General features: G+C 38.7%; 1 protein-coding gene and 1 long non-coding RNA gene across 3 annotated transcripts in view; one reads left to right on the top strand and one right to left on the bottom strand.

Annotated features, from left to right (window-relative positions):
* Positions 1 to 26,433, top strand: part of LOC135313873 (uncharacterized) — a 115,176-nt gene that overhangs the window by 87,879 nt on the left and 864 nt on the right. The window contains exons 4-6 of the long non-coding RNA XR_010373356.1: positions 20,129 to 20,250; positions 20,735 to 20,937; positions 23,512 to 25,759. This is a non-coding gene — a long non-coding RNA (uncharacterized LOC135313873). The remainder of the gene's footprint in view (positions 1 to 20,128; positions 20,251 to 20,734; positions 20,938 to 23,511; positions 25,760 to 26,433) is intronic.
* SLC6A1 (solute carrier family 6 member 1) overlaps positions 24,751 to 26,433 on the bottom strand; it is a 64,304-nt gene continuing 62,621 nt past the window's right edge. For both annotated transcript variants that reach the window (XM_064454237.1, XM_064454238.1), the window contains exon 15: positions 24,751 to 24,855. In XM_064454237.1, coding sequence (XP_064310307.1) covers positions 24,751 to 24,855 — 105 coding nt within the window. The remainder of the gene's footprint in view (positions 24,856 to 26,433) is intronic.

The raw sequence follows: 26,433 nt of genomic DNA, 5'->3' as shown, positions 1-26,433 counted from the left end.
TAAGCTGTAGACCAAAAAGGGTGGGAATCAGTATAGATAAAGGAAAGCAGAATGTTGCAGTTGATCTATTAGATGTATGATTTTTGCTCTAAACAAATATATCTCTACATGTAAGGTAGTAAAATGATGGGGGTTTTTTTTCCAAAATTAAGTTCTGTGAGATTCCCCTCAAATAATTGGATTGCATAGGAATAGTGTAGCATATAAAAAAGTAAACTTTTCAAATTTGCTGGATAGCTTAAGTGAATTTTATTTTTACTATTTCCTTAAAATGCTCGTAGTCTATGTGGGTGGATAACAGGAGAAAAAAGGAGTTCAGGCAGCACAGAGACCTTGCTTTAGAACTAAATTGCAGCCTGGAGGAGTTATGCTTTATGGTCAAATTTTAAAGCCTTTGATAATAAGAAAAGTAAAGAAAATGATTTTTACATTGCTGCAGAATACATAATGTTCTCTGTCTATAACCTGTCCTAGATTACTGTGGCTTATGCAGGATTTAAACATTCATAAAAGCAACAGTCCTTTGGGAGTCTTGCTATTTGCTCAGAGGAAATATCGATACTTTTCAGCAGAAAAGAATATGGTTCATGAACTGATCTCCTTTCTTCTGCTTTTAATAGTCATCTTGGGAGTATGCTTCGGTTAACCAAGGTTGTGCTGCTTGGTTTAGTGGAGAACAGTGAGATGAGATTTAATGTAGTGTGAAAGATATTGAGCATGGGAGAAAAGGGAGGGAGGAGAGGAAAAAGTTTATGCTCCCTTCTTGTCAGCATAATTTTGTCCCGGCTGTATCTTTTTTTCCTGTGCACTAGGATGTGAAGCATGTTGCTTAGCAACAGGAGGTGAACAACCTGTGCAGAGAAATAACAGCAGGGGAAGAGGAGGGAGCATGAATATATATGGCCCTTATTTCAGTTGCTCATTTCAGAAATTATACAGGAAATCTTTCACTAAGGATGTTTTCTTCTGCATTTCTTTCCCCAAACAAGTGCCTTCTCTGCTTTTCTCACTGAGCAGGATGCACCCAGCTGTGGATTATTGTGGTAAAGGAGTTTGGTCATCTGGAAATGATAAAAGTCTAGGATCCCCAGAGTGAATAAAATGCAAAAATGCACTGGAGGAAATTTCGTTTGCTGTAATGCAAAAGGTTAAGTTGCTTGGGCTGAACTCTGCAAAGTCTGGAATGAACTGAGGTAATGAGGGAAGGAGATCCCTCCCATCAAGAAGAGGGATGATGTACTTTGGAACAAGTCCTTCTAATGGCTGCAGTTATCAGAGGAGATGGAGCTTGTTAACAAAGTCCCATATTAAGTGTCTGGTCTCAGGATCTCGCTTTCATGAAATTACCTTCATCAATCAATGCTGTTTTGTGTTAAGAACCAAGGAGAGGGATGGTGTGTCATTCTGCCAGATTCTGTGGGCAGAGGAAAAGCTTTGGCTCACCCCTTATGAATTTTAGGAGAAAAGCCAGGGAAGGTATCTGTTCTAGGCTTTTTATCGTCAGGTGACTTTAATGTCTGAGACAAAAAAAAAAAAATTCCACATCCTTACAACTTTTTTCTACAGGTGCAAGCAGAAACACTAGATTTAAGTTGGCCTCTGATTTCACAGAATGCCACTGACTGTATAAAAGACTCTGAGGAAATAGCTGTAAAATGGATTTTTATCAATTGGCTATGTGGGCAGTGCGGTCCATGAAGCACAGCCCATACAGTGCTGTTCGAAATTCATATCCATTTTTAAATGCATATACTGAAATACAGGTCCTCTACCTCAATACACAAAAATGGGAGATGGAAGAAGAGGCCGCAAATAGTATTTGTATGCAAAACACTTAGTGCCGGCAGAGCTTGTGATAGAGCGCTGAGGAGATTAACAATTAGCTCTGGCTGTGCAGGTAGCAGAAGTAAAGCAAGATGACCTAATGCTGAGATCAAAATAGTTAACCAGCCCATGGCATTAGCCCCATTACTTTCTTGCCTGCTAGAAAATGTCAGAATAAATATTTGTCTTTTTCTAGTAAGTCTGGAAAATGTAACAGGTTTGAGCAATACGATATGGCAGGGGTTCATGCTCCTAAGCTGAGGTACTCCAGCCTTGGCTCCCCACAGTCCTTGCTGAACTCCACTGTTCAGGTGGAAATTGTGGAGGGGATGGTTCCTAAAGTAGATTCTTGTCGTGGCTTTGAAACTCAAATCTGAAGTGAACTGACACCAAAATATTACACTGAATATAGAGCAAAGTTGTAACTTGCTACTGTCAGGTATTTTGTACAGAGATCACTGCCAAGTAAGCAGCCAGATGAGTTTTTCTCCCACTTGATTCCTAATATTTAGACCCACAAAAACAGGTCGATTCCCAGTTTTCCTTGATTCTAGAAGAGATTGGACACCTACGTAAATCTGGTGATCTGAGACAAAGAACCTTCTGCTGACAGCCCTGCAAATGGTATGTCGAAACTTTACCTTTGCTATTGGTCACTGGGGGAATTTTGTGACTTTTGGTATTTTAAATGCCCAGTTCTTACAGTTCCTTCTAAACCTTATATTAATTATGCATATTGCATGACTGCCAGTGACTGTGGTTAAATAGACTCTGCCTTTCAGGAAGAGTTGAGAGAGCCCTTCACTCTGTGTCATTAAAATATATAGTGTAATCAGTGTCACAGGTTGCTGACTTGTTTGGAAATGGCAAGAACCTACAATTCCAGAGCAACTGCAGAAGCCAGTGAATTTCCAGTTCTCTTTCGCTCTTAGGAAGTGTTAGTCAGTAGCATAGCAGCAGCTGAGGGGAGACAAGCTAATGAAGATTGATAGCAAGTTGTGTGTATGAAATATTTGTATTGCTGTATGACATTAGGTGTAATGAAGCAGTGTCTATTGCAATGCAGGAATACTGAATTATGTTTATTTATTTTAAAGGAATAGTCCTGGAATTATGAAGACAATATGCAAGTTATTTTAAAGTCATGTTCATGTGAGGAAAGCTCTGTGCTAGCTTTTGTGACAAGCTTAGAAGGGCTTCTAAACAGAGGCTAGTGCCTATGTTTGGGTGGATGACCCCAAAATGAGGCAATATCCACACCAAAATATTTCAAAGAATATTATTTTGTACAAAGCTCCATGTCCTGAGAAGACAATGGCTGGAGTTGCTTGCATTGTACTTTTTTACAGGAGAGGGAGGGAAGTGGAATTCCAAAATTGTAAATCAAGTCTAACTACAGAAAAAGGAAGATTAGGATGATATTGTGCTGAATGCTAACTCTAGACTTTATTGAGACAGCCCAACCTCTGCTTTGGTGCTGGAAAACTGGACAAGAAAATGTTGGGGTAAAAGAAACTCCTTCCACTTTTAAGACTTCCCTTTCTGGGAGGGTTGTGACAGTGTACCAGAGCAGCATGCCAGCCAGATGTCAATACCAAGCCATTTCCACCGCCTCAACCTCCCCCTTTCAGTTTTTTTCCTGTAGACTGAAGTTTGAAACCCAGTTGACACCAGGAAATTCTTGCTGATGGGAACCATTTGATTTGGGAACTGCTACAGGGAAAATACAAAGAAAATGGTATTTAGTTCTTTACTGGCTATTTTTGTATAAATTAAGGACTTAAAAGGAGACTAAAGCATTTGTATGTTTGTGGCAGAGGTTCAAGAGGTGGAAAGGACATGTGATTACCAGCCATTTGATGTGTACATTTGATTCATTGTCTGCCTTGGAGCTCTGAGCTGAGGCAACTAGAGCTTTGAAAAGCTGTAAGGGATTTAACTACTGCATGGAAGAAAGGCTATCTGTACCTGACTATAATCTCTAGAGGACTTTACCTGAATATTTTGCTTTGTAGTTTGTGAGATTTTTTTTTTCAATCCTGTTATCTCAACATAAGATCACTAAGCAGCATGTATGTAAGGGCACAGTTAACTCTGAGCTGTCTAAAAGCTGTGATGTGATATCAAATTTCCTTAGTGCCTAATGTTGCAAATGCTAAGATATTTTTTCCAGATTTACATATAAACAATTTAGATTTAAATTCAACCACTGTATTTGCAGAAATAATTTCAGTAGATTAGCTTAATCCCCAGTATGTTCTTTTTAAGAAGATAGTTTTTTTTAAAGTTGAAGCTGATGTTATTAAAAGATTTAGATGAGTAATGTCATGCTCTGCTTTATCTAAACTGCCTTTTTCCTTTTAAATAATTAAGCATGGAAAATTTTTCTCAGACAGCATACAGCATCTGACAATATCCAGATATATTTTATTTTTGTCTAGGTTCTAGAATTGTTTGTCTACAGTTAAATATTTTAACAGAGCGCGCCACGCTGATACTACTTTGTTTGGGTTTTTATTTTTTTCTTTTTGACCTTGGTGTGTCCTTAAGGTTTACTGGCAATGTTGTTGAATTGCTTGGAGGCTAGTCTCAGCAAAGAACGCCATGTATGTACAATGTCAGCTCCATGCCAGAAGGCTTGTAAGGTGAAAAACATTTACTGTATTTTGCTCTGACTTTCTGAAAAATGTTCACAAATGAACATTTTCTTACTACAAATGGGTTTTGGATTTTGTTTAGGTTTTTAAAGAGGAAGGAGGAAATCTGTTGCAAAATGGGAACAGTGAGAGAAAAGATAAGTAAGGAAGGTTTTGAAAATACTCTCCAATGTATTTATGATTTACTTAGCCAAAAAGGGTATAAACCACAAAAGGCTTGTGATTAAAAATAATAATAAAAAAAAAAAGACAAAAAGAGATGCAGAAAGAAGCTGCCAGTGTTATTATTTCATATTAAGTTGACTGAGCAAATAATGAGAGCTAAAATATGTGATCTGCTTTGTTCATGTACCTATCTTGGATTAATTAAATCTGTCATTTATTTAAATACACGTGATGTTGTCATATTAAGGTTTCTACCTAAAACAAAAAGATGTCAGGAAAAATAGAAGCATTTGATTTAAAATCAAAAGCATGAACATAAGCCGTAAGTCAGTAGATTTTGTAAATTCTACACAAAGGCTGCCTGTGTTCTATGATCATGTGGAATTTTTCATTCTCTGGAGATCAGTTATATGAGCAGTATCCTTGTACTTAAGTTTTCTAGGAAATCTTTAGGGAATTTTATTTTAGTTTAGATGAAGCTTGTGCTTGTTGATGCTTGACTCCATGGTCTTGGTTCTGCTGAGCTTCTACTAAATAATCTAATTACTTTCCTTTCAACATCCGGACAAATTCTGATAATGTGAAACTCATAATTTGTGATGAACTGTGTGGAGTTATGTCTTCATGAGGAAGACCGCAAATGACAGTGAGAAAGAGTTTTTGTGTCTGAATATTGCAGAGTTGGTGTGAGCAGCAAACTGAACAGAAAATATGGGTTTTTTACAACATGTGCTTTTGCTGCTTTGGATAGCAGTAGAAGCAAACACAGTATGTTTAATTGGTGTAATTCCAGCGCTATTGCCAAATGAAGGAATACTCACAACGATGTGCATATTTACAGAGAAACTCAGGGCACGTATGATTTAAAGTAATCTTTATTGCATATTGCTTGGACATGCTGCTCATGTGCAGAGCAATGATGTGATTCAGATACCCACAGTTCAGTGTGTTTGGTGTAAAATTTGCAGCCAAAGCAGAAACCCATGCACTGGGAGAGGAAGGGAAGGTTCCTTTCAAACTGAGGCCCTGGGACTGAATCTGCAGGTGCCAAATGATGCTTTGTAAGGTTATTTTCCATTAAATTCATTCTACAATCTAGTTACCACTGACTGAAATGGTAATGCACTTTGCAATGAGTAAAACTAGTTTTAAGTGTATCATGTATATGGACCATATTCTGGTAGGGTAGTGCCTCAACCTGTGTAGCTGGGTAGTGAGACCTACCCACTTGCTCCAAAATAGCTTAGGTGAGGACTGTATAATTAGGAACACCAGCCCAAAGTCTGAAAGCTTTAAATAAATTGTGAAATGTAAGGTAGAAACTTGTCCTGGTACATGCTTGAGAACACATCAGTCTTCACAATGAAAGTGGGTAACACTGGAGCCAGTCATCCAGTGTTGTGGCATCTCCATCCTTGGAGATTTTTGAAACTGGATAAGACCACAGGCAAGAATCTAACTTTGCAGTCAGCAAAGTCTGCACCTTGTGAAGGCTGGACTAACTGTCCTTTAGAGGTCCTGTCCAGCCTGATTTTCTCTGCGATGCTATGATAGATTTCCGAGTATGCAGTGTTGTGCTATTATCCACAGTGGATCTTGGAAAGGAGATGGGTCATCTGTATTACGAATTACATGTCCATTCACTTTAGTCCAATAGTAGTGGACTGCAGGAATTTCTGTACAGGACAACACAGTGGGTAATTATTGTGATCTTAGTCTTATGTTCTGAAAGTATTGAGTTGATGTTTCCAAAAACATAGGGAAATATTGTTGAAACAAATGGATTTTAACAAGTATAAAAACATTAGTGGAATTTGGACAATGTCTGAAGAGTCATGTAGCCGCAGCTACTTCCTTTATGTACCCTTGCATCATGTCACTATAAGCTGAGTGTTTTACATAAAAATTACTACATGCTATGTGAAATAGCATGAGTGAACCAGAGAAGCCTTTGACTTCCCTGTTAGACTTGCTTGTTTTTTGTTTTGTTAGGAGTTTAAAATTTTCAGGTTTTAATAAGGTTTATGAACTTTTCAGCGTGATCTATGCTTTCCTGTATATGAATGTTAACTTCAAACCTGAGTTTTATTTTAAATGGAGTGAAATGAATGGAGTTTTATGGATTCAGCATGAAACATAATGTCCAGTGGTTGTTTCTACTTTCTCAGTGTCAAGTTCAAAAAGTAAAAATCTCTGAAGAGAAGTGGGATCCCAAGTCCTCGTGACCACACTTTAATGAGAAGAGGGAGGTGCTTTAAAGAACCAGTAGAGAAAATGTTTATGTAAGCAAAACTAATTGCCACTGCTTAGCTTTAGTGGTGGCCTTATTTTGCATTTGCTCTCAGAAACTCATACAAAACACCCATTCATTTAGATAGAAAGCTTGCTTATATATCTAGATTTAAAGGTTGATCCTTAAGCACCTCAGTAGTTTTGACGTTTCTTATCTTACATATTTGTATTGCACATTGCTCAGGTTTATAAATATGAAATGCAATGCAACACAGCAAAGCACTGTTATCTATCTGAATAACTGCAGCTCCACTAGGAAAAGAGACTACCTAATTTAGATGAAAAGCAGGTGCTAGCTTTTGACAGAGAGGAAGATAGAGCCAAGATAATCAATAAGTGGCTGTTCATTGATGTATTAGAGCTACTACAGTGTCTGGTTTGAACACTGGGCAAGCTTCTGTAGAAAACAGTAAAGCAATTTAATTGGTTTACATGAATCCGTTGCTACTATAAAAATACTGTTGAATTGACGCATAGAAAAAAAACCTTAGAGTTGTCTACAACAGCAGTCCCCCTCTGCTCTCCAAATGGATTATGGCTTTCATCTTGTGGACCTGAGAAAGATGACAGTGAACTGTTATTGTGGAAAGTACCTTCATAGCTCTAATTCTGAAGTCCAGCTGTATTGCTGGAACCAATTATAATACCTTACTCAGCAGGTATCAACTCCAGCCTCTCATCTTTGATCCAAGGCAGAAAGGACTGGGGGGAACTATTACATGACTGACTGGGATTCCAGAAAATATCTGATGGTCAAAGCACAATTCTCTGTTTTCCTCAAGAGGATGGAGTGAATGCAACTGAATATAGTAACCATCTGTAGCAGTCTGGGAGAAATTATGAGGAAATGGAAATTCTTCACCCTTTGGAATTTTTCTAATCTCCAGGACAAAACTGGTGGGAGCATATACTCTAAAGAACCTTTTGTAGTGTTTGGTTTTCAACTCCAGCTGGTTCCCAAGACCTCAAGTTTGTCCCAGCTGCAAAGCTCATATGACATGATTATTAGCTTGATTGGTAGGCATAACAAGATGACTCTATGACAGATTAATGGAGTAAATTATGGTGCTGCAGGGGCTAGCTTAACATACTTAGTGGGAAATTGATTTGCTCAGCATCTGGAGAGGACCTATGATGTTAAAAGATTGATACTTTCCTTAAATTCTGACTCCTCAACCCCCCCATATCCATCTGAACTTTAATCCTATTGGGACCCATAATACATTTTTAAATAATAAATTCCAGGTACCCCTCATTTTTTGTTAGGAAGTGTAAGCATGGAGAGGAATACCTTGGCCCTTTATCTGCTCACTGAAGTTTGAGGAAAGGAATTTTTCATCCCTGTCCTTCAGGCAGTGACATGTTGTAGTGACCATGCTTTAGTGTAAACTGAGAAGGGGGTCACAAAGCATAATGTGATCCTCAGGGAAGTTGATGCCTGTGAAGTACTGGCCTTAGTTTGCAATTTTGCAGTGGTGGGAGGGAATTGATGGAGCTGTTGCACTGTACGTCTTGTTTATGGGCAAATAAGACACATGCTTTTTTATTTAAAGTCAAGAATGTGCTGTTAGTATAACTGAAATCTTAATGATCTAATTCAAGATTCTTTTGTAGTCTAGATGGGGTTGATCTCCATTTCTTCTTCACTCTAGGATTCGTCTGTGGTCAGTTTTTTATATGTTTGCTGACATGCTTTTACATTTCTGTTTCTTTCTTCACTGATCTGCAACTCTACATTACACCTGAATTTATTGTATATGGTGTCTTTCACATATTTTAAACAGTATTTTTTTGTTCTCTGTTTTCCTTAAAACCCGTTTTGTCCATCTTAGGTCTGCATTTCTTTAACTCATCATTGATGAGTTGTTTATAGCCTTGGGCATCTCTTGTACCCCACGTCTTACCATCTCATGTCTGAATTCCTGCACGCCTTGTCATATGTCTCCAGTCCTCAAGGCCTGCCCTGTTGCACCAGGCCTTTATTTCTCTAAATTACATCTACAGTCATTAAAAATACCATTTTACATATAATTACTGCTTGTTACTACAGTCTCTATAAAACAATGGTCATAACATACAAAGATAACAAAAGTAAAATAGATTATCCATAGATAGCTGGTCATTTAGAGAAATTGCTGTCACAGCTAAACCAAGTAAAACAAAGCTGCAGGCAGGTCAAGAGAAGTTCAGCCAGAGCAGTCCTGCCAAACTGCAGATCTGAGGCCTTGCAAACCCTGTACAAAACTTATGGCCTGTTACTAGCACTGCTAACTACGCAACAAAAAAGTTCCTAAGCCCTCTTCCTACTGGTGGAGATGACTACAATTTACATGGGCAAAACTGCCAGTGTATTTTCACAAGGTCATTTAAAATCAGATCTAGAAGAGGCTTTTTGTATGTACGCAGTTTGCATGTACACATTCCTCATATGCACATTGCATTTGTATGTATGTTTTAGGGTTCTTCACACTTGTACAAGATGCATCAAGCAGTGTATTTTTTCTAACAAGAAATTCCTAGACTTGAAATCATTAGAAACATCTCAGTTAAGCCCCATAGAAAAGCTGCAGTCCTTTGCCCCGAGACAGCAGGTACCTTGCAGCACTGTGTTGCACTTTTTCACATAGCTAAACGTTCTTAACCAAATGAATCCTTGCCAGCTGTGCCCTTTTAGGGCTCAATTCAACCAGAGCTCTGCCACGAGGCTGAATGCTATCACATGTGTGGTCTCACTGTTAATGACCAAAACTGGAACATGCATGTGTTAATTCCAACAAGGAAATGGCCCAGACCTCAAGCAAACTCTTGGCTACTGCCTGTATATTTAAGCAAACACTATCCTGTTGTACGCCCAGAGGGGGAAAGAACTTCAAGGATGCAGTCAATCAACAGTACTTTGGTGTGAACTGAGACCAAAAGGAAACAAAACTTCCTTTCAAAATTCAGAGGAAAAGTGGATCAAGGAAAAAAATTCAGAGCAATCTTCTTTAATTAGACACAATTCAACCTAAGGAAACCCATAACACAGTATTGCTTGCATAAGGTCTCTAGGTACAAGATTGTTTATATGAATAACATTTCCTCAGTGTTATATCACTAGACAGGAGAATCCCTGAACAGATTTTCCTCCTACTCCATTGCTTTCTTGTTTTTCAAGTGGCTTTTTAAGAGATGATGCTGCCCTGTGTTTGTATTTAACTGTCATCACCTGCCCACACAATGGATCTTTTTCATTTAGCAGAGAGAAAGTTCTTGCTCTGAATGGGGTAGTTTTTGGTCCATTTGAATTGTTGCTCCTTGCTCTACCCTCAGGAAATCTGGTTAGCACAGGTGAAAATGTTGTTTTCACCTTTGTCAAAAGTTGCCACAGACTTCTAAACTAAGCCTTGACTCTTTCTCTCCACTCTGTTACTGAGTTTAACCTTTAGTCTCTTTTCTTCAAACACCACTAGGATATTTTGTGTCCCCAGAAGGATATAATCTCTTAGATAGTGTTTGAAATTGAGAATACACGTTTTGTTAATTAACAATTTCATAATGCTCTTCATTTCTAAGTGGAGGAAAATCCCACCACTCCCTCACATGTGAAGACTACTGGACCATTTTTGTCCCCAACACACATTCTGGAGCATTGGAAGACTGTGCTCTGTCAACTCCTTGGAGGCAAGGGTGGAGGGAGGCTCTTCTGGGCTGCTGGCCCAAGCTCACCTGACAGGGAATGGCTGTGCCCATTAGAGCCAAAGAGGTTGTGACAAGAACAGACTGGTTTGTTGATGATGGGTTTTAATTTTTTTAAAGCAGTAAATAAAACCAACCATCAGTAGGTCTGAGTGGTTCATACTGTGCACAGCAGAAATCGTTGCAAAGCATAACAGGTGCTCAAAAAAAGAAAAAACAAAAAAGAAAAAAAAAGACCCTAACAGTCTGAATTTATTGAAGGAAAAGTGGCTTAATGTTAGCACCTGCAGTCACCTCAGAGCACAGTCTTTACTCCCCACTCATGCAATTCTCAAAGAAGGGAAACGGATAGCAAAGCTTTGTCACAGGCCATTTCACACTAGTAGGTTCAGCAATCAGAGAGTTCCTTTGTACCTGAAGTATTTTTTAACTTTGTAATGAGTTCATGTAGATCAAAGGCATGTTTTACTCTGGTTCTTCAAGAGGAAAGAAAATATAGGGTTCTTTAAGAATGAATACATCTTAAAAAATGGATGTCACCAGCAATAATTTATTCACAATATTTTAATTCTAATTAATTTCTAAACTGTTAGAGAGGAAATATTTGCATGAGAAAATCTTTGTAGCTTTGGCTTTTTAAAAAATAAAATCACCTGTACGTGATGTAATAATTAGCAAGAAGTACAAAGTGATCTGATACCCATTCTTCTGTATCAAACTGACTTTCATTTTTAATCATAAATGCTGCCATTCTTAGCTCTTGAATAAGCATGATTTCCATCAAGCTGCCTAGGGGATGTACTCAGCCTTGGGAGAAGGGACACAGGTCACTACTTTGTTCTCTTTTCCAAGACCATACCAAAATTCTTGAACAGTAGGAAAAGTGTTGAGAACCTCATCAGATAAATGCAGCAGTGCTTCTCCCTAAGTCTTTGGCATTGCTACTTCGCATCCTTCTGTGGCAAATGAAGGTCATTGACAACTACTATGGCACATTCATTGGTAGAAGAAGTGAATGGGATATTTCAACCTCCTTGCCAGATCTCTGGCATGTGGGCAAATAAAGAATTCAGACAAGATGGACCATATCTTTTGGTGCAAGCGCAAGAAACACATGCAATTACTTTATATTCACATTGTAAGATCTTTTTTTAAGGCATGTGAGGTAGCAGTAGCTAAACACTGCTATTTAGTTCAGTAGCATGAGGAAGAAATGCCAGTGTTTCCTTAGAAATTGATCTTGATCATCAAATTGTTATCAGTTTTACTGACATTAGGTTATAGAACTAAGAGTAAATATGGCTAACAATATGGAAAAAAACCTTTTTTTTTTTTTACCCTCTTGCACTGGATATGAAAGGCCACTTACTTTAAAGTACACAAAATGTCCCTGGTGTGTTCAGTTCTTGAGATGAACGCTAGTCCTTAGGAATAGGAACATGTGCTCTAAGTCTGTAGCATTAACTATACAAGCTGGAAATGCTTCTGTAAGATTATTACTCTTACAGACCCATGAGCTCATTTAGATGGACATTACATTATCACAAGTTCAATATGTGCCTACAGGTTAAATTACACCACAGATGATCCACAGATATTGCTGGCAACACCCATCTGCTAATGACAACACACTAGAGAATACGTGTCCACAAGAATAAATTTATCTGCCGGTGATGTTTGATAGCTGAGCTTCTTATCCATGACACCCAAACCCACTCCACCCTGTTTTCTTTGTAAGCACTTACTGAAGGCACTGAGGGAAAAAAAAAAACAAGATATGAACGAAAGAAGTGTTCAAAGTTTAGCTTAATTATTTTTAGCTGTAAATGAAAACTATTGTGTTAACACTGCCTACGCTTTTTCGGGAAAGAGAGGCTGGGCTTTTAATACAGTTTCTTCTTTTTATTGACTTCTAATGTGCCATTAACATCCTGCTAGAGGTTAGATGCTAACATCGGCACATCAGAAATATCAGAGCTACTATTTGGCAGGATGAATGAGTCCTTGTGAGAAGTTTCATGTTTTCCAGCTTTACTGTTTTCAGGACCAAATTACTTATCTGAAGCTAGTTTGGTGTCTTTAAGTTGCAGATAAATAAGAAATCTTTGTTTTACAATTTTTAAGATTTTCAGGTCTGAACGGCAGAGAGAGTATTTCCATTTTAAAAAAATCCCTTGCATACCTGCAGACTTTTACAATAAGTTTCTAAAAATTATGTCCTTTTATCAGTCCAATGTTCCTTTTAAAGCTGTAGCTGTTAAGTGTTTTGCTTCAGTGTTTACAAGGGTTCTGTGTCCTTTTGAAGTGGTTCATCCAGTTATGCAGTTGTGGTGACATAGAGAGGTGGTTTGAGAGAGGTGGTAAGAGACAAAAGTGGAAGCCTCAGCCAGCAAAACAAGAAATATGTGTTTAATTTTTACTTAATAACCTGAGTTGAGCCATTTTCTCTTCATATAGGCATTTTACATTTGAATCTTATACCTCTCAAAGGTTCACAAATGTTAGGAAGTACAACTGATGTTTGGAGATATATTATGTGATGTCTGACTTTCTTCACTGCCTCTTCTTTCGAAAAATTCATACATATGTGTCTTTGCTCATAGAAACTTCCATGTTTCTTGTGGCTTTCCTGTTAGTTTCATATGGAATTTTACACCAGCTGAATTTTGTTCCCCACACTTGTTGATTAAAAACATGGCCAAGGATTTAAAACAAAACAAAATAACACAGAAAACCAACAAAATAACCTTCAAAAAAAAAGTGGTAATAGCTGTAAGAGCAAATCTGGCACTGACAGTCAGAGAACTGCAATGGAGGAGCTCTAATTCCCATAGTGCATATTGTGCTACAGAAATGGAGAGCAACTGTCTAGAGAAGATTCAACCAGTGAGAAATGATGTACTCTTCACTCATGTTCACCTCCCTGCAGTGCCAGGACATTAAAGGGAGAACATCTCTGGTATTGTGTAGAGATGCATTTACTGGTCTTGACAGACTGAGCTTTGGCTTTATGCTGGTTGGTTCTCGGCTGTCTCTGAAGCAGCTTTGTCCTGAAATAGAATACCAAGTGGGCAACAGCTTGTGCATACTTGTGGCTATATCCACTTCAGTTCCCATTGCATGCATTGCAAATCAGCAGTGCCATGGTGTCTGCTGGGAAACACCGGTGCAACTTACTCCCATGAGATTCTCACAAGAAAAAAAATCCCAGCTGCTGTCAGAATGCATGCAGAACATCCAGGCTCAATTTCTTATTTTCCTTCTATTTTTACATAGGAAAACACTTTGCTTCTGAAAAATACCAGATGTGGTCTGAATAAATTATTTCTAATGTACTCTTACTATTAAACAGAATTCTGTTCCAAAACCAAATAATCTTGGACTCTAAAAAGGGAGCCTAACTTGATGCCTTTCAACTCTAGAGAGGATTTCTTTAGCCTGTTAATTTTTTTAATGACCACAAAATATTTCTTTGAACATAGTCTCTCTTGTGTCCCAAGGCAATTGTGTGTAATGCTCAGCAGCAAAGGAAAATTAGCATGTTAAAATCACAGCCTTATCAGGTGTACCTGGCATGTACAGATAGGAGTCAGCATAAAACATGCTGAAAGTTGTAGTAATGTTTTTAGCATGTGTTAATATTAGCAAGCTTTAGTTGATTGTTTTATAGGAGAACAGCACACTCCCAATTTATTTATCACAAGTTTCTTGAGAATTTCTGAAATCGATTCTTTGCTTCTCTCTGTCACCTTCTCTGTAAACAAAGCATTATCTGTCTTAAAAATTACGATACCTTCTGGTGCTACCAATCCTCTTCATGTTTTATTTTTCAGAAATGGAATGGATACAGTGGTTACACTGGGCTTTGGTGTTGAGAGGAGTATTTTAGCTGTTATCTAACCAATAAGACCAGCTATAAATCATCTTTGCTGGAGGATACTAGCGTTATTCCAACAGACATGCTACACCTGCTATTTCCTTTAGCAGAATTTCCATTGCTGTTCCTAAAGCCAATTTTCTGCATGTTGTTTGTAAAATAGTCAGACTGTAGCATCACTATTGATTGCTGAATTCAGGGGCCAGATGTTGGTAGCTTTTAGATAAAGTCAGCTTGGTGGCCTTAGAGGATAAATAGCTGCTTCTGCAGAAGAAAAAAAAAAAAATATTCCTGTCAGGGTGGATGTAGGAAGGAAAAAAGAGCTAATTCAAGTTGAGTTGTCACAGGTGTACTTCAGAGGTGTTCCTAGAAAGAACATGTTACCCTGAATGTGGGAGGTGTGCAGTAATATTGAGTATTTATCACATACAGTTGGCATAAATCCTATGGATTGGACAAGATTTATTGGGGGAGTGTATGTGTGAAGATGACTTAATGTCTGCAATATTGTCTGGGCGGCTGCACCCAGTCAGAGGTGGCTGTTATGAGCAGATTGCTGAATTCTCCGCAGCACTGTAAAAGAGCTATGGATGGCAAGATGGATTCTGTTCTGGTTTGCATTACAGCTTTGGGCCCAGGTCCACTGAGTTACACCAACGTTAACAGGGGAGTCTTCCAGCATTGAGTCTGGTTTGAGGTGTTATGGGTTAACACACCTCATGGAGGCATGTGAGGAATTAATGGGAGCTTGTAAGGAGTAACTTGCAGCACAGGCTTGTGAAATTAAAATGTCACCTTAACCTCTCCTCCCCCCACAGACAGGGGTGTTTCACTGCCATGGAATTCCGCTGGTCATTGCTGTAACTTGGTCTCGGATTTGTTATTCATAGCAGCAACTAATAGATAAATAGAGATCAGTGAATGAACTTTTTGCCCTATCTTGAAAGCTAAGGTAAAACAAAAAGTACTGCTCTTGAATTGTGTTTGCGTATTTTTCAAAATAATGAGATTTTTGGCCTAGCTGAAATCCTTGGGGCAGCTCCGGTAACAGTGAGAAATAATGATAAACTGCATTGAACAGATATAGACAACTGCCTTAGTAATGAGAAATGATTGAAATGTTAAAATACATACAACTAATACAATCACACAACTTACACTTTTTTTCCTTTAAAACTCACGAGAAAGTTACCAGGGCCCATGAGGGCAGCACCTGCCAAAAAAGGCCTGAATGAGGTCACTTTAAATGGTGAACATCGTCCACTAGATCTGAGCTGAGACTGTTAATCTCTCTTCACTGAAGAGTCAAGTTCACCCTCAGATACAAGCTACAGGTTGCGGGCCACCCAGCTTTCCAGCATATGTATTTATTGATTTTAAGGGAAAGGAATTTTCCTCCTTTGTCCTTCCTTACTTACATCAGTCATGAAAAAAAACGTACATGGGTTGTTTGAAGACTTAGCCAGTTTTGGCGTTTGTACTTAGACTGACAAAATGCTAGTCTGTGCAGAGCATTGGAGGAACATTGTTTTGACAGCCCATTGAGTTTTACATTTCCAAACTTTCCTGGTTAATGTACCATGGACTGCAGTTTGCTCCCTCCTCCTTTTGACTCCCTGTGCTGACGCCATGGCCCTTGGAGCTGCTCACTGCTGGCACATGTGACTGAGGACTAGCTGGGAGCATCCCAGCACCCATCTGCAATGCCTTCGGTGGCAACAGCATGAGAAAGAGCTTTGTTTATTTCTGGGTCTGCTTCACCAAAGGAAATCTGCCTGTCGCAGCACACAGGTTTATGAAGAAAAAAGTGACTTTTACAGAAATTATGTAACAAACATGCTCAAAAAGAGACAATAAAAAGCCATATGGGCTAGGTCACATGAATGTGTACTCTTGGTGCAAAAAGGGTCCTTTCAAAGGGATGATATTTAGACACTGCTATGATAGTGCAGTAGCATTCTTTTGATTTGCATTTTTATGTTAATGTAAGCTGTTAATGAGGCTATTCCTATAGCAATAATTTTATCTTGGATAATTTTAAATGAAATTCTAAATTTTCCTGAAAAGCCAGGCATAAATAAAAATACCCCTCATCCACTAGTCCTAGTTTCATCATCTTGGAGAATTTCATTTCATAAGATAAAGCCAATCAAAGCAGAATGCGGAAATACAAAATAAGCATGCCAGAAACCCCTGGAGAAGCCTGTGATTTACAAAGAAAAGGACGAGCCAAAAACATAACATATCATAAAATACTGAATGTTAAGTAATACGTAGTATGTAAAGAACTAAGAAATAAACTTTTCTGAGCATATTTGTGGAAGCTTTTTGTGAAAGGGAGAAGCTTAAAAGCAACACACACACGCAGTTCATGCGCACAGTTGAATAACTTTGAATGATGGGACTGAGTACGATTACTATACTCCAACACAAAAGCCAGTAGATTGGTACCTTAATGTTCTCCAGACTTGTTTATTAAACCATTTACTTATAAGCTTGCATTTTATTAAATTGCAGACATTCAAATCAATGTCTTTCACCCCCTCAAAACCCCAACCAACAGTCCCATAAAATAGTGCTTTAGGGCCAAAAATCCCTGTTATAGTGCACACTGGTTTTCTTTGCCTTACCTTGACCAGACCAAAAGAAGTATTTAAAAAGGAAAAAAGGCTACTATAATAGATTAATACAGATACTGCAGATTTGTAGTAAATCTTTAACTCATTGATTAGCTGATTGAGATCTTACCCCCTTTATTTTCTCATTTGAAAAGGACCTCATTTAAAAGGAATTCGCTGGCATTTTACTTGTTGCTTAAGATTACTGGTATCTTGTTCACTCATTTATTTGATCAGAATTGGAAACCTTGAACTATCTTTTCTAATATATTAGTCTTGAAATGCAAAATTGTACAGGGCTTAGAGCCAACTGGATCAGGTAAAGCATCAAGTTAACACGGTGGAGTGCCAGAGTAGCAATGTGTTTTGGTTGGGTTTTGGTGTGTCAGTGTGTTTACTTTTGCTGCAGAAGCTGCTGAGTGAGTTTGTTGCTGTCCTGAGAGCTACCTGGTAAGCATGGGCTTGGTTGACTTGAGACACCGGAAGAAAAAAACTACAGTGTGTGTTGTTGGCACATCTTAATTACTAGCATTCTTATCTTAGTGTGCCCATCCTGCAATATATTTACTGCTAAAGCAATATCCTGACCAGTTATTGTGTAAGCTAATAATGGCAGTGAAACAATTCAACATAGATGATAGAGCAATTCCCTGGTGAGCACAAATTCAGTATTTCTCAGTGCGTACTGATGACTCTGCATACCTTGCCCACAAGTAACTTGTTACAGTGAAGATTCAGCTGTGCAAGAACAAATCTTCCTTCTCTGAGTTATTCCCAGATTGCACTTCTTTCAGATGGGACATTGGACCTGATCAGTCATTGGTGTCAGATGTTGGAATCTCAGTGTCTTCAGTGCCAAGATGAATAGAAGGAGGGATTAATTTTCTCTGAGTAGTGTGGGAGGCTTGAGGTGGAGTGCTTTTAAACCAAAATCTGAGTCTAATTTTGTAATTTTGAGGCAGATCCTGACAGACAAGTTCTGTCACGATACAGCTTGCTAACAGTAGAAGTAACTAGGCTGGAAAAGGTCAGCCTCATCTCCCCTAGACCAAGAACAAGTCTGTGGAAAGATCAGCAGTAAAGGTCATGGGTTGCTGCTGTGTGACAGTTGGTAAAGAGCAGGTTAAAAACTGCTGAGCTCTGTCACTTTTAGGGCAAAGTTAGTTGCCCACAGTGTGAGTTGGTGTTTCTCTCCAGTGTTCTGATTATTTTGGTCATTCATTCAGTGAAATATTTGCAGTGCAGTATGGTGTAAATGAAATGACCTAGAAATAATCCCCTAACACAACCAGTTGCTCTGGCTTATATTCAGAGAGAGATTTATTGTTTTACTCATAGATGATCTTGATCAAAATGCTCCTCAGTCATCCCTGGGTAGCACTTTCTAGCCCTACAGTGCCAGCTAGCTTTATAGCTGCAATGCACTGATGCTGAACACCCCTCGCGCTGGTGTGCAACCCCCTTGTGCTGGTGTGGGAAGGTGAGGGTAAGTGGTTTGGAAATGGCTGGCTGGCTGGTTAAACGCTTTTATCTGGCGTTACTATTCCTGCCACGGTGCCAGACCAGGTGGCTGAGCAGGGAGTCAAAGTCCTGACTGTACTGGCTGTAATTATTTTTAATTGAGTGTTTGTAGGGACAGCTATTTGTCTGCAGGGAGGATTGGGATGTAGAAGTCGCTGTATGTTTGCATATGGTAGTGCCAGTAAATGATAGTGCCAGTGATGTCTGGAAAACCCTTTTGTAGACTAAAACTAGCTGCTTAGGCTTTTTTATGTTAACCTTCTTTAGATGTTCCTAGGTTGTTCTAGAATAATTATAATGAACAGAAATCATACTGATGTAATGTAATAAGGCAGTGACTTGTGCCATTCAATTTTATTCCCCTTTCAGTGCTCAGTGGGTATCCAGTTTGGTAAAGCGTAGAGGAGACTCCAGACACAAATTTAACGTGTACATTTTGGCTATTTTTCTACCCACTGTTACTTTAAAATGTTATAAACACCTTTCAGCTACTTATCTTCAAAGATACGCAAGGCAGCTATTTCAGTATGACTAAAGCACCATTGCTGGCAAAACACATTAATTTTTATCCTTGTGACAATGGCTGATCCATTCTGTCCTTCTCTTAGGCAGTGTTGGACACATTTAGCACCATCATGCACTTATGACTCACAAATAACTCACCAGATTACTTCAGCCTATTTGATATTCAAAAAGAATAACTGAATATTTGCCACTGATTTTAAGATGAGCCCATCTACAAACCTAGGAAAAAAAATAATTAGATGTTAAGTTGCAAAACAGTGTAAGTTCTCCCCCACCAATTCATACATTTTAAAATAGAGGCAAAGCTTGAATGAATGCACTTGTAAAGTGTATGGGTGTGCATACGCATGCAACTATATTTGACCATGTGCACAGGGACTGGCAACTGGGTATTATTGGGTGTCTCTCTGCTGTATCTACCCGCTGAAGGCTATTTGTACAGTGAGCGCTTGAGCTGCAGGGGCTGCTTGAGTTAATGTCTTACATGCTTGGTCAGGAGAATTGAACAAAACAATACAGCTCTGTAGCCCTAAAAAATTAATTTGATTTCTGTGAAAAATAGAGGAAAATTGCTCATTGCCCAGAAATTGTCAGCAGGGAAGAGTGGCAAAATTATTGACTGGCCTCAACTTGTAGAAGCAGGAATGAGAAGTGGCAATACATTAGCATCATAAGAAGACTAAGCTCTGTGGGGGGCCTAATATTATGGTTCATTTTACCCTGTTTAACTCTCCTTCCCCCCCCCCCCCCCCCATAGGCAGAAGAGAGGAAGTAAGGTATGTTTAGACTGGAAAAAAAACCCGGAAAAATTGTGTATTTGTAAACCTCTCCCTCCCACCCCGTTCTTACGTGATGTGTGTTAAATGTGTTAAACATATTTTTTTAGTCAGTAAGTGCCATTTCTCATGAAGATAATCCTGACTGCTGTTCTTCTTCCTTGTCATCACTTTCTATCCATGCATGTGCTGAAGGGCTGCTTAGTCTGCCTGGAGAACAAGTAAATTACACATGCCCCTATCACAGCCACTCCAGTCACCATGGCTACCAGGAGAGGGTAGGAAGAAGTAGTGAAGATACAGGCAATGATCAGAAGGTAGGGCAGAAGTTACCACCATACCTTCAAGTCCATCTCTAGACACTAGCACTAACTGGCCATATATATGTATTATGTATGAAGCATGTCATGGGGGCATGTGGTGTGCATGTTTTGGGGGGGTAGGTTTTTGGTGTGGTGGTTGTTGTCCATTTTCACGCCACCCCCCACCCCCACCCCCCCCAATTTAAGATTCTGAGCAGTGTGAGAAGCTGAGAAAGAGGAGAGGGGGAAAAAAAGAAAAAGTAAAAAGACCCTTTAGAATATAAAGCCTGGCACCTTCCTTCTTGCTCTGATGAGTAAGCAGTGAAACTGGTTAATTTGTGGTAGTTTGGCACTCACAAACACTAAGGTAAGAGTAGCAGCTACAGCTGTTTAGCAGCTGCTGCAGCTCACACTTAGCCCTGCGTTCACCAGTTCACATTCCTGGGAAATAAGGCTTTTATGTTGTTGCTTTCCTCATCATGTCTGTCCGTGTTTGTAGGTAGCCGTACAATGGATTTCAGTCTCTTCGTTGGGAATTGCTCCTGAAGTGGAAGTGTCCAAGACGTGAATGTCTGAATGTTTTAGTGCAACCCACATTTGCTGATCACAGCTGGGTTCAATGGCAGCTGCCAAATGTGGTTACAACTATGAAGGGATGTTGGCAGGCAGGAGATGCCACCCTGGGCTCACTTCCAGCCTAAGGTAAGCCTGAGAATGTTTGCAGCCCCTCCAAGAACGAGCCAACGGTGGGAACTGAGTAATTTTAATAGTTAATTGTAACGCTATTTTGGCCTGAGCAGAACAAAACAGGAATAATCAGGCTTAAAACAAACAAAAAACCCCAAAAGCAACATAGTGTTATTTTAGCATAACAGCACATGTAGCTGAACTAATACTCCTGAAGAGCAAGGACACGGATTTCTCTCTGGGCATCCTGCAGTCCTGTAGGGAAGAAATGACCTTATTTGCATGTTTCTTGTTGAATTGCTGTTGGGATTTCTGCAGCATGGCAAGAGAAAATTCCTCCAGGAGAACATGGAAATATCACAGCACTAACACAATAGCCTTCAACTAGGTTCCTTTTCCTCAGCCATCCTTTGCCCCTTGCACTGCCAGCTGGCCAGCCACCCAGCACTAACCATGGCCACTTCTCTCAGATGCAACTGTCATCCTTTTTCTTACAATATATTGTGAAAACAGCAGGCCATGAATACTACACATAAGGCCCATGAACTAAACTTTAGAGATGGATTAATTTTCCTTCTGTATTTCAAAAGCATCAAAGTTGCTCCTTCCCCCAGTTCTAGAACAATCTGTGATCTTCCCTACATGCTCCTGCCCTTGTTCCCCATCCTCTTCTAAAAGCAGAAGGAACTGCCCTCACCTTGTACTTGCACATTTGAGTGCTCCTTTCCAATCCAAGATCGGCATATTGAATTTCAAGTCTATGATTTCAGATGCTTCTACCAGAACCATTTCCAATTCTAATAATGGTCTCTAAATTGCTTAGGCTCTTTCCCAGCATGATGTCCTGTTCCAATTTTATAGTTAGATAATTAAATTCAGAGCATAGGAGCATTCAGCTCCTCAGCAGTATTGCATAGACACAGATGTAAAGCAGACTGCTGTGCGACTTGCTTGACATCTTCTCACACTTTAATGGCAGCTGATACAGAGAACAATGATTTTTGTAGCAATGTATCATCTCTCTGTTTCTTATAAGGCCACCGTTTCACCAGCCCATTGGCTTCAGCCAGGGGTGGTATGCTCCTCAGTAATTGCTTAGGAATCAGTGACTTCAGGTACTGCAGTACACACCCCGAAGTATCAGCAGAAACGTACCTGAGGAATGTTTATTTCAAAATCCAGGCTTGTTTTCTAGGGCTGCTTAGAGGTCCTGGTCTGCCATCTTCCTACAGGAGTGTTAAAGCAGCAGGATGCCAGGTAGGGCTATTAACTGTCACCGTTTAAGCTTCCTGTGCAATGGATGCACATACCAACTAAATTATAGAAATAGCATTATGCATTAGTTATACACATCACAAGTGTGATACAGCATTTTGATATTTAAAGGATGTATTATATATATTAAAAAATACATTAAACATTTAGAACTGGCTTTGCAGAAAATAACACACATTGGTTTTGTTCAATGAAAGACTGCAAAATTGTGAATTTAATGTATAATATAGCCTTTATTCTTTTTCCTCTAAACTCTTGGAAACTTACATAACGATCGTGCTTTAATTATGACACCATTTATAGACATTTAAAATGCACCTTAATTTATAAATATTTTACATTTGGTCCATAGAACAGGTTGCAATTTACTAAATAATGCTGTACTCTTTTAAACAGGCTCTGTATATATTTTTTAATATGTATATATTACATATATATTTTTATATAGAGATAGATTTGCTTGGTGTTCAGGTATTCCTTATTGCAAAAAGCTAATATGATCATACAATAACCTCTTTTTTCAGGGCAAGTACTACAAAAAAGATACAGCTATTCACAGTTTACACACAGTAGTTCTACAACACTATTTTGTGCTATATGATACGTTTGTACAGCTTTTTGCTAAAGAGCAGGTCTGTCAAACATCTGTCATTATTGTTTACAATCAAACATTAAATACTGCATTTTTCTTATAACAACATGGGACTTGATTACATTAAACAATAAAGAGAAAGTTGGAACTTTTATCCTTAGTCTAATGAAATTCACAATTATAATGTGTATGTATCATGTATAATGTTTGTGTAAGATGTACAGTTTTCCCCTAAATCCCAAAGACTTACAGGACTTTTGCATATCAGCTATAGCCATTAAGGATGTAGCTTAGATCTCATAATATTTTACAATTGATCTATGTATGAAACAGTTTAGGATCTACCAAACATACTCTGAGATTTTATGATGTAGTTTGAAATATATATGTATTTTATATATATTATTTCTACAACAATGTGCTTGACATTCTGAGAATAATACCTTATTGCAAGAACATGTTTGTCACCTTCAGACAAAAACAATGAAAAAGCCAACATTCACAGTTAACATGTTTTTCACGTAGTAGTTCTACATAAATTGTGCTATCTAACATTGTACGTTGCACAAAAATTTGCTGAAAAGCATGTTTCATTGCACAGTTCTGTCACAGTCATTTATAATCAGACATCAATTACTGCATTTTCCATAATCCTTTGTGTCTGTCATATAGCTGCCAAACGAGAATTACCATGCATGCTAACCACTGCATTTTCCACACAGGGAAAAAGTTCCATGAGCTGAATGGGCTTTCTAGCTATGTGGCAAATGCAGACTGAGCCCAGAGTGAAGATTTTTTTTTTTTTTAATATTGTTGAAATAGCTTTCCCTTATGCCTTCATCACCACAAATAATACATAAATAAAAATAAAACTCTTTTCAAAGTGCTAACGATCAATATTTTATAATTTGCTTATTAGAAACTGTTTAAGTCCTTTAACAGATTAAAAAAAACAATTGTGAATTAAACCCTAAATTAGAATTACAAGGATAAGCTTCAGTCTTTAAGCCATTGTTTTGGTTTCTATTTTGGTGGCAATGCAATAATAGTAGAATAATAACAGCATAATAAAAACTCAAGTGCTCTGAGCTTGCATTGCAAATACTTTTTATTTTACTCTGGGACATCTTTAAGAGCTCTTGGATATTACTTCTTATTTTGGTAAAGAAGTTAGAAGTCATATTTTTTGCCTCTAACATCTGCAATTCATCTAGTATTGATTCACAAATATATATTCTTTTTATAAGTAATAGTACAGATATTTTTGAAGACATTTACAATCTTGTTTGAAAGTTATCCTGAAAGACTAAGTACAGATAGTGTTTACAGCCATTCTATGCTTTATTGCCACAAATAGCCATATGACCCAATTTGCACTAGGAATGTTTATAAAGGCTGTGTCTACTGTTAACTGAAGGAAGTCTCTTCCCCCTCAAATGGCCTCAATGGGAGCAAGTTTTAAGGGCAGACTTTTTCACTGGAAATCACTTGTTTACAAAATACTTCATTCTTTTGTACAAAACAATTCCAAACTTAATTTTACTCCTGCAGAGTCAGAAATAACAGTCTTGGGATTCAGCGGTAAGAAGTATTGATAAACTACTAAAAATCAGCAGCACAAAACTTCAAATAGTCGTGCTAAAAGGTAGAGTAAAAAGGTATTGGCACATCAGTTTACAAATTCCAAGGTATGCAACTATTATTGTGAAAGGATAAAAAGATTAACAGTCTGTGGATTGCCAGAGAACACAAAACACTGTCAACATTTGAGCTGGCACAATGGTTGAATCATACCCATGGTGATTCCCTTATAGTGGAGATGACCTTTTTTCTTTTTTTTTTATTTTTTATTTTTTTTGCCACTAGAGGTAGGTAATTATATTCTCAGACATAAATTTGTGGTCATATTCAACCATATTTTTTTTTCTGGAATAGTGTTGGTACTTTTACAATACAGAAGTTTAGATGTAGGCTTCTTTGTTTGCAGTGTTGCTCTGTTGGGCCTGGTCTGGCCCGTTTTCAGGATGAGTGATGTCTTCACTTGGCTGAATCATTACTTGGATGCGCTGTTTGAAGAACAACAATAAATGTGAGGCAGTCAAAAAATTGTTTCAAGGCTTCCTTTTTTCTTAAAGGCAATCCTGAACACGAAGGGCCACCAAGATGCTCAGAGGACTGGGAAGCCTGCCCTGTGAGGATAGGCTGGGAGAACTGGGTTTGTTCAGCCTTGAGAAAAGGAGGCTCAGAGGGGCTCTCATCACCGTGTACCAGTACTTAAGGGGCAGCTACAAAGAAGATGGAGACTCCCTTTTTACAAGGAGTCACACGGAAAGGACAGGGGGAATGGACACAAGTTGCTCTTGGGGAGATTCCGATTGGACACAAGAGGGAAATTTTTCACAGTGAGGACAGTCAACCATTGGAATAATCTCTCCAGGGAAGTGGTTGACTCGGCCATGTTGGACACCTTCAGGAGTCATCTGGACAAGGTGCTGGGCCATCTTGTTTAGACTGTGCTCTTCCTAAAAAGGTTGGTCTAGATGGTCCCTGAGGTCCCTTCCAACCTGTGATTCTGTGATTCTATCTAGGCATTAGAGCTAAACTGAAAAAATTCTCTCTGTCTCCCAAGGGACTATAAAGGCAATAAGTCATATATACTAAAACCAGTTTTAGCTGTGTTCTGAACATGAGACTAGGCGTTGAAAGACCACATGCAAAACAGTACATGCCATCAGGCATTAGCAGCTGAACATGCATAGGGGAAAGAAATGAGAGACTGGTGCGTGGGGCAGGTGAGGAGAGGCTCTGCTGCAAGCCCACAGGTCAAGCATCAAGGCTGCAAGTTTGCAGTGGGTAACAGGAAGTCAAAGCTGGATCTCAGATGCAATGGTGACCCTCCTCAGGGAGCAGAAGGGACTGGAGAGTATTGGCTGCAGCTTCTGGGAGTTACTACCTTCAAGGATACCACTGGTAAAGTAGACTCGTATTTAAGATTGGTTTATTTCTATTCTGTCTTTGCTAGTCCTTTTGCATTCTCCATTCATGAAGCTTATCTGCCTAACTCACATTCGTATTGAGAAAGAGAGCCTAGTTTTGATCATCAAAGCCTGTGAGTGGTGCCAGCTCCTCCTATTATCTAATGATTTCAAAAATGAGACCTTAATCTACAGCAAGACTGAGATGAGGAACTTTTACTGTGGTCTTACACAACTCTGCTCAAGACACAGCTATATTTTAGAGCAATAGTTCTCCATTTGCACGTGAATGTTTCTGTAAGACCAAGAGAAAGGTATTCAAAACGTAGGAGCTAAGAACAAGCAGGGGAAAAAAACCCAACAGAATTGTTTTGTCAGCTTCTTTGAAGCATCACTGAGTCTTTTAAAATTTGCTGAAGACAAATATTTGGATCAAGATCTGAGCAATTCATGAGGCATTACTCGCCAATTCTGTTTAAGATCATCTGTCCCTTTACAAAGATGGCTCTGTCAGCTGATTTTAGAATATTCTAGAAATTCTGACAAATTCATTTTGACAGTCTTTGGTTTCTGCAATCATAAAGGAGAGAGATGCATGTTTCAATATTTGTGCTGAAGATGTGTCTGTTATGCTCCAAACAAGATTACTGTCTAGAGAGGGAAAACTGA

The sequence above is a fragment of the Phalacrocorax carbo genome, chromosome 6, assembly GCF_963921805.1.
Source record: "Phalacrocorax carbo chromosome 6, bPhaCar2.1, whole genome shotgun sequence".
Lineage (NCBI taxonomy): Eukaryota > Metazoa > Chordata > Aves > Suliformes > Phalacrocoracidae > Phalacrocorax > Phalacrocorax carbo.
Note: the sequence above shows the minus strand (reverse complement) of the source record. Positions and strands in the feature narration are given on the sequence as shown.